This window comes from Micropterus salmoides, unplaced genomic scaffold (assembly GCF_014851395.1).
Source record: "Micropterus salmoides isolate LMB-PRFRI ecotype aquatic unplaced genomic scaffold, ASM1485139v1 Ms_hic_scaffold_8, whole genome shotgun sequence".
Taxonomy (NCBI): Eukaryota; Metazoa; Chordata; class Actinopteri; order Centrarchiformes; family Centrarchidae; genus Micropterus; species Micropterus salmoides.
The window spans coordinates 3,433,251-3,444,256 of NW_024044570.1; the positions used below are offsets into that span (position 1 = coordinate 3,433,251).

The window sequence follows — 11,006 nt, forward strand, 5'->3', positions numbered from 1 at the left end:
TCCCTCTCCGCCACCTCTCCCTCCCTCTCCTCCCTCTCTCTCTCCCTCTCTTCCCTCGCTCTCTCCCTCTCCTCTCCCCTCCTCTCTCTCTCTCTCTCTCCCTCTCCTCCCTCTCCCTCTCTCCTCTCCCTCCTCTCTCTCCTCTCTCTCTCTCTCCCTCCCTCCCTCTCCTCCCCTCTCCCTCTCTCCTCCCCTCTCTCTCTCCTCTCCTCTCTCTCTCCCTCTCCTCTCCCTCTCTCCCCCCTCTCCCTCTCTCCTCCCCTCCCTCTCTCCTCCTCTCCTCTCTCCCTCTCCTCCCTCTCTCACCCCCCCCCCCCTGCAGGAGAAGCGAGTGAACCTGAACCACATCGAGTCCCGGGTGTCGAAGCGAGTGGTGAACGAGGTGGAGATCTTTGCCGACTGCAGCTGCAGTAAGAAGGAGTTCAACGAGCTGCTGCAGCATCTCAAAGACCACGTCAACATCATCTCCTTCAACACACCTGCACACGTCTGGTCGGCCGAGGCAGGTACGAACACCTGCGACACGTCCACCATTGTGTCCCTGAGCGAGACACTTAACCCCTCGTTGCTCCAGAGGCGTGTGAGCTCTGACATACTTAGCAATTGTGCAATCAGCTGTTTTATCATCGTTTAGATCAAACTACACTGCAGGCTACAGAGCAGCCGCCATGTTTGTAGTTCTTCTGTAAACCTCAGTAGTTCAAGTCCAGTGGAAAACCTCAAGTGGACATTTTCAGATCTAAGATGAACAATTAAATGAATTAATCTTCATTAATATCATATAGAATATGTATAATACAGATCAAATAAAGCTTCTGAGGGTGGATTAACAGGTTGTTTTCATTTCCTTCCATAAAGACAAAGTTTATTCTGCAGCGGAGGACGTGTGTTTGTCTCTAACAGGAAGTTGAAGCAACAAACTGCAGTTCTGTTTCTCGTCCTGTTGAAATCAGATGGAGACGATGTTCCCTGGTTCCCGATGAAGATCTCCGAGTTGGATCAGTGTTCTCACCGAGTGCTGATGTACGGATCCGAGCTGGACGCAGACCATCCTGTAAGAGCTGCACACCGAGCCGAACACAACACAGTGCTCCTGTCTCTTTTCTCTCTGGATCTGGGCCAGCTGCACGTTTGATTTGCAGTAAATATATTGAAGTAATAAGCTTGATACACTATACGAATAAACACACTCACACACTATTAAAATTCAACCAATTTAATAATAAACTGGATCAAGCCACCAAGTTCTTAAAGAACTCCAGCACAGAGAGAGGAACAAAGAAATATTTACACATTATATAAACGCAGCAGTTTGGCAGGTCTGGACGCAGAATGGGCCACATCAGGTCCGGATTCTGCAGACAGAGAGAAACACACATGAGCACATCGCTCTCACACACGGCAGGTTGTTCACCAGTCACGAGCTGTGAAACAACAGCTCGGCTCTGTTGGTAAATAAAAAGGAAAAGTTACATTGCGTTCTCTGGTGGACCTGGATCAGCTGTTGGCTGTAAACACACCACAGGGCTAACGCTAACGTTTCTACGTGGCTGTGTTTTAATGTTTTAATGACCGGGTCTGTTTGTTTTGGAGAGGAGATGACCTGGGAGGTAATTCGGCTCCCGGTAGAACCCTGTCAGACCTCTGAAGTGGACCCAGAACAACTCTCATCAGCTGTTGGCTGTAAACACTAGCAAAGTTACAGTAGGGCTGTGTTAAAACTATAGCACAACATCACTCCGCAGTAATAACGTTATGCTTTATTAAATGTCACATAATACTAACAACATAAGAAAATAGCTGTATAATGTCAGTCCTGAAGCCGAATATTTTTGAACACCCCTGCCAGGGTGAGGATTTTTTCTAGTTGCAGTGTGGACACTGAAACCAGAGTTTCTGCCTTGTGACGTCAGAGTCCGCATCGTTATCTGCTGTGTTTGATGTTAGATTGTGGCCACTGTCTGCTTTATTTACCATTTTATTAGCCTCTGATTGGCCAACATGGCTTTACGGTTAGAGTCATATCGCCGCCTGGTGGTTTGGCGTGCTCATGGCAGCGCTTGAAAGCATTCTGGTGTAGACAGAGAAAAACTCTGCTTATAAAAATCCCCGTGTCCATGTGGATTCGGCCTGAGTCTTCTGAAATAAAGAGTTCATTTAAGAGTTTTATTCTTTGCAAAGGGTCAGACAGATATGCAGAGTGTAAGACAAAGAGCCAGTAAAGAAACAGGTGCCTTTATACTCCGATGTTGTTACGCAGCTGTCTCAGGGAGGAAGGGAGCCCTGAGATGAAGGCCTCAAGGCCATCAAGGACGGACAGATAAGAAACTAGCTCCTTTCCCATGGGAAAGTAGCTAGTTTCTTATCTTTAGTTTTCATTAAATCTTCTGTGGGCACAGGCACCTTTTTCCAGGAAAAACACCTACAATAACAAACCAGTAATATTTCCTCATGGCCTAGATGCATAATTCTGTTCTCCTTTGAAACGTCAGAAGCTAAGGAATATAAATCCATTGTATATTAATATATTTATTTTATCATTACAGACTACATGGAGATGCACTAAAGAAAAAATGATATTTTCATCCTTGCCTGGTAAAAAAAGCTATATTTTAATGCAATAACCCATCAAAAGATAGATTATAATGCACCTGAATATCTTCTAATACACCTGGAATATGACTGTAATGAAAATAAACTAAAACACAACCTTTATCATACAATATTTTCAAAATATACCAGGCGAATGTCCATATTTTGGTAATATTTACCGTTTAAATGTTGACTTTTATTGAGAGTTATCTTTAAAACACTATTTGTTCCAAATAACAAAACATTGAAATATTGATAAAAACTGTGAATATTCATCAACATTCCTGTCACCAAAGCACCCCGATGCTATAGCTAATAATTACACAATTCTTACTAGTGATCAGTTAGTTAGAAATTGTTAAATGATTTTAAATCAGTTTAATCAATCAGTCAGTCTCAAATCAAAGGTGAACCATGCGTCCAGTGACCTGGAGCTAAACAGAACACACACACCATTCCTGTGATTAAGGTGGAACTTATTAACTAACTAAAGTGAATACAAATATATCTAGAAATTTAGAAATAAAACAACAGTAATGACTAAACAACCAGGATGCAATCAATGAGAGTAACAGAGGTCAATGTGAATTTAGTTGGTCTATTGTGGGAAAGAATTAGATTCTAAGGGAATAAGAGAACTAATGAACGCAAGTTATATAATAACAAGTTCAATTTGGCAAAGAGTTTCAGGACTAAAGGATTAAAGTAAAGGCCAAAGCTAATTGTATTGTTAACAGTTAATACATTTCATAGCAGCTAACAGAACAACTTAACTAAATACTTCCAGGAGAATAGTGACTGTTAAACGTTCTTACTAAGAAAATATATAAGAAAGTCATAAGAACAGTAATACAAGTTAAGCACAAGGAGGGGCAGCCAGAACAATGGCATGTAATACTTCCTTTTGTCCTCTGGGGGGACCCTGGTTCCATGAGAGGACCTGGAAATTACTGACTAGTAGACTTATAGTGGACTCAATCCTTTGCTCAGGAGCTGGGAAGATTGATGATAATATTTCTGAACCATATCATTTATAAGAAAGTGTATAAAGGTGCTTGGAACAAAGCATTAGTTAAAACACAAAACGTTTTCTTTGTGGTTCCTTCTTTCCAACATAGTTGCTAATTAATAACACAATCAACTTCTCAAAAATTGGAGCGAGGAGAACTACTAAATAACTGTTAAAGATTATTTAGCTAAACAGAGTAAGAACACAAGTTATAAGGACACAACACTCTTTGTTCACACAAAGGAAGTTTCTGTCTGTTCTTTATCAGTTCGGCACGTCGGCGTGAAAAGGAGAGCGCGGCCTTGTGTGTGTGTGATGCAGTCAGAGTTTGTTTTTAGGTCATAAGCCTGGTTCAGGTTGAGGTTGCGTCTCTGGACAAGCTTAATATATTTACATTTATTCATTTAGCTTTAGACGCTTTTATCCAAAGTGACTTACAATTGCTATTTATGTCAGAGGTCGCGTGCCTCTGGAGCAACTAGGGGTTAAGGCCGCGTCCACACTACTGCGTTTTCGAATTAAAACGGAGACCTTATGCTACGTTTGCACCTCCCGTCCAGACTACAACGATGAAAACGAAGAAACGCTGCCAACCCCGTTTTGCGTTTCAAAACTCCGGAGGGTGTTTTTAGTGAAGACGGGCCAAAACGGACGACTTTAGAAACGATGACGCTCACGCTCGGGTCACAGTTGGGAATTGAACCCGGGTCTCTCACATCAAAGGCATTTTAACAGTCATGCGTAGAGTTCGGTATCTCAACTTCACCAGAGATGAGGTCTTTTTGATGTGGCCCCCGATGTTTTCAGGTGTCTGAAGTCTGGACCCCCCCCCCTCTCATAGAGAGAGGTAGATGCTGCATTCTTCCTTTTTGGCATAAAATAATAAACAAACATTGTGAGTTTACTGCAGTTCTGATGACTTTTAGTTTACAGTTATTTTTTATTTCATTTAATTAAAGAGAAACACAAAAGTCAGGAGGCAGGTTTCAAAATTTATAACGTAACTGCCACAGAATCTAAGTCAGTCTGCTGAGTTAGTCTCCCCTCGTCTTTGTCTCTTTGTTTGGGGAAGTAACCCCTTTAAATGTGACTGTGGGATCTTTAAACCTCAATGAAAAAGGCAGAATATCAACGTCATCATATAATGAGAAGTCTACCCGCCCTTTACTCTGCGGTGCATCACGTTATTGACCCGCTGGTAGTGACATTATCCCCTTCAGACCGTCTGACCGACACAGTTTGGGACTGCACGCCGCACGTGAAACCAAAAGTAACTGAAACACTTGTGATCAGGCAGAAATCTCAGCACAGATCCACACAGGTTAACTTCAGCGTCTCTGATAAAGTGCAGCTCGAACAGAGTCTCAATCAGAGCAGCTTCAGTTTATAGATGTTCATGTTGCAAAACTCTACCCGCTACGTTCCCACTCGTCACGGCGATCTCATGTCGGCGAGAGTCAGCCACAGTCATTTCGAACGCACCTGCAGTGATCGAGTCCCAGGTGAGAAAGAGGAAGTGACCGTGAGGTGCATTTCTCTGAACAGGTGACTCACTTCCTGCGTGGCACTAAAGAGCCGTGATCGAGTCACTGTTTTCTTCCTCTTCTTCTTCCTCAGGGCTTTAAGGACGAAGTTTACCGCCAGAGGAGGAAGTACTTTGTGGAAGTGGCCATGAATTATAAATTGTAAGTGTCTGAGCGTCTGGTGGATTGAAACTCATGAAGGACCACGCCCGACCTCTGCTGTCTGTCAGGAACCTGCGTCAGAAAGTCGTGTTTCACGTTCTGATGTCCGTCTGTCTCCTCCCCAGCGGGCAGCCCATCCCTCGGATCGAGTACAACCAGGAGGAGGTCAGGACGTGGGGGGTGGTCTTCAGAGAACTGACCAAACTGTACCCGACTCACGCCTGCAGGGAGTACCTGAAGAACCTGCCGCTGCTCAGCAAACACTGCGGCTACAGAGAAGACAACATCCCGCAGCTGGAGGACGTCTCGCTGTTCCTCCGAGGTGACGCCACTGAGTACATCGTCTCAAGTGCTTAAGTACACATATGAGGTACTTGTAGGTACAAGTACTCAAGACGTTCAACCAGAGAAGACAAAGAAAGCAAAGCACCTCAGCTTGTTGTTAAAGGAACAACATTTAGTGAAATCCTCTTTCTCATTCATTTCTATGTACTCTGTAATACTGTCTGATATGTGTACTCTATAATGTATGTAGTGTGTAAGAGTATTGGGTGAATGTGTTTCAGAGAGGTCGGGTTTCACGGTGCGCCCTGTGGCAGGTTACCTGTCTCCCAGAGACTTCCTGGCCGGTTTGGCCTACAGAGTGTTTAACTGCACCCAGTATGTTCGTCACAGCACCGACCCGCTCTACACGCCCGAACCGTGAGTTCACCTGCTGTTTATGGTTCCGGTTCTGTTCATGTTTCACGTGTTTCTGATGAAACTGATCCTGGTTCAGTTCTCTAAGCTAACCTTGTGTCTGCTGTGTGTCCGGGTCAGAGACACGTGTCACGAGCTGCTGGGTCACGTTCCTCTGCTGGCCGATCCGAAGTTCGCTCAGTTCTCTCAGGAGATCGGTCTGGCTTCTCTGGGAGCGTCCGACGAGGACGTCCAGAAACTGGCCACGGTGAGTGGCAATAACCATTAATCAGCACCGCCATCAGACGAAAACATTAGCTTTGTTAAATGACTCTCCTCAGTCACAGCAGCGCCCCCTAGAGCCCACAGGGATCAAATCACACACACATTTATAACCCACAGCTTCTCCTCTAAAGGGCTGAACACAACACGTCACATGTGACACTTGGTCAGACCTCTTGGCTGCGTTTTTTAATACCTTTGGCGTCCTGCAGGGACCATAGGTCAAGGTAACAACAATAAACATGCAACGTCCAGTTAGACTTTCAAAATAAAAGTACTTTTTAACGATGTAAAACGTCACAAGTTGTTTAGGTTCAGAAAAAAGATAATTGTTTGGCTTAAAATAACTGTTACGTAGTACGTTAGTTAATTTACTTAAGTTGATCAACTTTACTTGTGTAACCTACGTAAGCACTTCCACCTCCTTACTCTGACTTTACTGTTAAATATACTAAACCTACCTTTATATAACGCTGCGTTCCAGACCGCTGGGAACAGGGAAATTTCCTCCGGCCTCAAAGCGTTTCAGGTGCATGATGCCAAATGTAAACAATAAATATGGCTGACCGTGACAAACTTTGGCCAGTTTCTGCACAGTTAAACCCTCAGCAGTGCACTTGGTGTTAATTAAAATGACGTGATAAATATACTCGTTAACTGTGAATCCTTCCAGCTACATCAGTTAGTAATCCTCAGCAGAAGTTTTGGGCTGCATTTCCAAATGTTTTCACATTTCTGGGCGTTTTTAACATTTTCCTGAATAACTGAAGATGACTTTTTACAGAAAAAGATTCACTATTTGATACTAGTAAGCATTATTTTAGTTTAATACTTTCCTTTATGTCATTCGGGGTACAGAACTTTTTCTAGTTGGAAGTCGGAAACTTCCCAGTTCCTGGTTGCCTGGAACGCAGCATAAGAAGTGGGCGTGGTCATGTTGACGTCACCTGATGCTTTGTGGACTGCCCAGAGCCCTGTAAAGAGAGAGCGGAAAATGACGTCTTTTTTGGCCTCCAGGGGAGCGTCTCCCTTCGAATGTGACGTCACGTGCAAACTATGAATTAGCGATTAATCGACCGATCTTTGCAGCTCTACTCTCTTAACTGTCCACAATAAAGCAAAGATCTTAAAGCAAACAATGAATGAAGAAGTGAGGGTTTGAACAGGCTGCTGGTGAACAGACTCACTAACGACGCTCGTGTGTTCTGACAGTGTTACTTCTTCACCATCGAGTTCGGACTCTGCAAACAGGACGGCCAGCTGAGAGCCTACGGAGCCGGATTACTGTCGTCTATTGGAGAGCTGAGGGTAACACACAGTACACAGAGTAGTACACACACTGATACACACACTGATACACACAGTACACAGAGTAGTACACACACTGATACACACACTGATACACACAGTACACAGAGTAGTACACACACTGATACACACACTGATACACACAGTACACAGAGTAGTACACACACAGTACACACACTGATACACACACTGATACACACAGTACACAGAGTAGTACACACACTGATACACACACTGATACACACAGTACACAGAGTAGTACACACACAGTACACAGAGTACACAGAGTACTACACACACTGATACACACAGTACACAGAGTAGTACACACACAGTACACAGAGTACTACACACACTGATACACAGAGTAGTACACACACTGATACACACACTGATACACACAGTACACAGAGTAGTACACACACTGATACACACACTGATACACACAGTACACAGAGTAGTACACACACAGTACGCACACTGATACACACACTGATACACACAGTACACAGAGTAGTACACACACAGTACACACACTGATACACACACTGATACACACAGTACACAGAGTAGTACACACACAGTACACACACTGATACACACAGTACACAGAGAAGTACACAGAGAAGTACACACACAGTACACACACTGATACACACACTGATACACACAGTACACAGAGAAGTACACACACTGATACACACACTGATACACACAGTACACAGAGTACACAGAGTAGTACACACACTGATACACACAGTACACAGAGTAGTACACACACAGTACACAGAGTACTACACACACTGATACACAGAGTAGTACACACACTGATACACACAGTACACACAGTAGTACACACACAGTACACACACTGATACACACAGTACACAGAGTAGTACACACACTGATACACACAGTACACACACTGATACACACAGTACACACACAGTACACACACTGATACACACAGTACACACAGTACACACATTAGTACACACACAGTACACACACTGATACACACAGTACACAGAGTAGTACACACACTGATACACACAGTACACACACTGATACACACAGTACACAGAGAAGTACACACACTGATACACACAGTACACAGAGTACACAGAGTAGTACACACACAGTACACACACTGATACACACAGTACACAGAGTAGTACACACACTGATACACACAGTACACACAGTAGTACACACACTGATACACACAGTACACAGACAAGTACACACACTGATACACACACAGTACTCTTTGTTGTATTTTCTGACACTTTATTGTGAAGCACTTTGCGATTTTCTCTGTGAAAGGTGATTTATGAATAAACTTTAAACACACACGTCTCTCTGCCACGACGCCTCCTTCTGGCTGTGGCTCAGGAGTTGGGCGGGTTACTTGTTAATCGGAAGGTCGGCGGTTCAATCCCCTGCTCCTCCACGCTGCATATCGAAGTGCCCTTGGGCAAGACACTGAACCCGAGTTGCCCCTGGCAGCTGTTCCACCAGTGTATGAATGTGTGCTTAGTGCAGATGTAGTGTAAAAGTGGTTGAGAAGACTAGCTATACGGAACATTTACAAAACCTCTTAAAGCCGGGTCGCCTGCCACAGCTGCTTCTAAGCTGCTTAGACACACCGATAACCGTTAGGTCAGCTACACTCTCCCTTATTTAAGAGCTCATTTTACTGAAGCTTCACTGTTTGTTAAATGAGACACATGAAAAGAAAAGAAAAATTCATTCTGGTCTAAATAAGCAGTTTGATAGCAGCCTGTTTCACGTCTTTGCTGAGGGAAAGTTTTGTGCAAAAGGAATTAAAAGTCCCTCAGTCCGGGTTTCAGTTTCCACCTGGAGAAAATCCCTCATGGATGGATCTGTCATTTTCCTAAAAACGTTTCTCTATATATCAGGAACGTGTCCCACATATTGATATCTGTGTTTCTAGTTTTGTTGTTCAGTGAACTCTTTTAAAACCAACTTCTACAGGACAGTCTTTCCTGATTTTAGTTGATTTTAATTATTTATCCATTTTTCTTTTAACTGTATTTTAGTAAGTTTAAGTTTCTTTCTCCTTTTGCTCTGGTGAAAGATTATTATTATTATTATTATTATTATTATTATCTGAGCTGTTTAAAACCCAAAGAGATTCAGTTCAGCAAGATATAAACCAGAAAGAAGCAAAAAAATGGCTGAAACAATAATAATAAAAATCATAAACTTTATTTAAAACTTTTAATTAAGTTTAATTTATAAAATCCTGCCAATCAAAGTACACGGTAAAATAAATGTATGAAAACATGCTGGAGCTGAAAATGATCCTGAAAGTTGATCAATTAAAAGAAGATGAATGTTTATAACGATAAAAACTGAATTTCCCCTACAAGGATTAATAAGTTCTCTTCTTCTTCTGATCCTAATCTTTTTTTTCCCAGCATGCCCTGTCGGACAAGGCCTGTGTGAAGATGTTTGACCCGAGGACGACCTGTAACCAGGAGTGTCTCATCACCACCTTCCAGGACGTTTACTTCGTCTCCGACAGCTTCGAGGAGGCCAAGGAGAAGATGAGGTAAACAGCGAGCAGTCCCACGCGTGGATTATGGAGTTTAGGTAGATGGTGCAGACCCAGTATGAAGCATCAGGGACTTGGATTAGATTCTGGAGGCCCCGGGAAGCCAGTGGAGGTCACTGAGTAATGCAGGGACATGAGTCCTTTTGGGCTGATTAGAAACCAGACGGGCTGCCGAGCTCAGAACCATCTGTAGAGGTTTCACCTCACAAGCTGGACGAGCTGCTAGGAGGGCAGAGAGAGAAGCACCTGAGGAACCTCTGGAGAAGAGAACAGGCCGCACGCTACAGAGCGTTAAGCAGAAAGATGAGCTCACCTGAACATTACTGGGAAGAGTAATTAAACCTTTAACGTCCTCCTAACACTGCAAACGATCTTCAGACTACAGGACAAATGTAGAAGAAAACGCAGGTCAGAGACGTAAAACCGGCAGAGACGTCCTCTCAGCGTCATCTAGCTGCTTTCTTCCTCATGTTCCCCTGAAGGCACCTGGACTTGGACTTGGGAGAGAAGGGAAGTCGTGATAATTAAACCGTGTTTGTTTTCTCTCCACAGGGAGTTTGCGAAGTCGATCAAGAGGCCGTTCTCGGTGTACTACAACCCGTACACTCAGAGCATCGACCTGCTCAAAGACACCCGCAGCATCGAGAACGTGGTGCAGGACCTGCGCAGCGACCTCACCACCGTGTGTGACGCTCTGGGGAAGATGAACACCTACATGGGCATCTGAAGCCTGCTCCGCCTCCGACCTCTGATCAGTGATGCATCAACCCCCCCCTCCACCTGTGATTGGCCGGTTTATTGTTCTTTGTGTGTAACGTTGTTGTAAAGTCCATCTGACGTCGCACTTGTGAATAAATGAATTGATGAAGTT

General features: G+C 43.8%; 1 protein-coding gene across 1 annotated transcript in view; it reads left to right on the forward strand.

Moving 5' to 3' along the window:
- Positions 1-11,006, forward strand: part of tph2 (tryptophan hydroxylase 2 (tryptophan 5-monooxygenase)) — a 15,843-nt gene extending 4,837 nt beyond the window's left edge. The window contains exons 3-11 of the mRNA XM_038706889.1: positions 323-506; positions 954-1,054; positions 5,219-5,286; positions 5,412-5,608; positions 5,853-5,988; positions 6,106-6,232; positions 7,459-7,554; positions 9,999-10,132; positions 10,688-11,006. Coding sequence (XP_038562817.1) covers positions 323-506; positions 954-1,054; positions 5,219-5,286; positions 5,412-5,608; positions 5,853-5,988; positions 6,106-6,232; positions 7,459-7,554; positions 9,999-10,132; positions 10,688-10,862 — 1,218 coding nt within the window. The 3' untranslated portion in view covers positions 10,863-11,006. The remainder of the gene's footprint in view (positions 1-322; positions 507-953; positions 1,055-5,218; positions 5,287-5,411; positions 5,609-5,852; positions 5,989-6,105; positions 6,233-7,458; positions 7,555-9,998; positions 10,133-10,687) is intronic.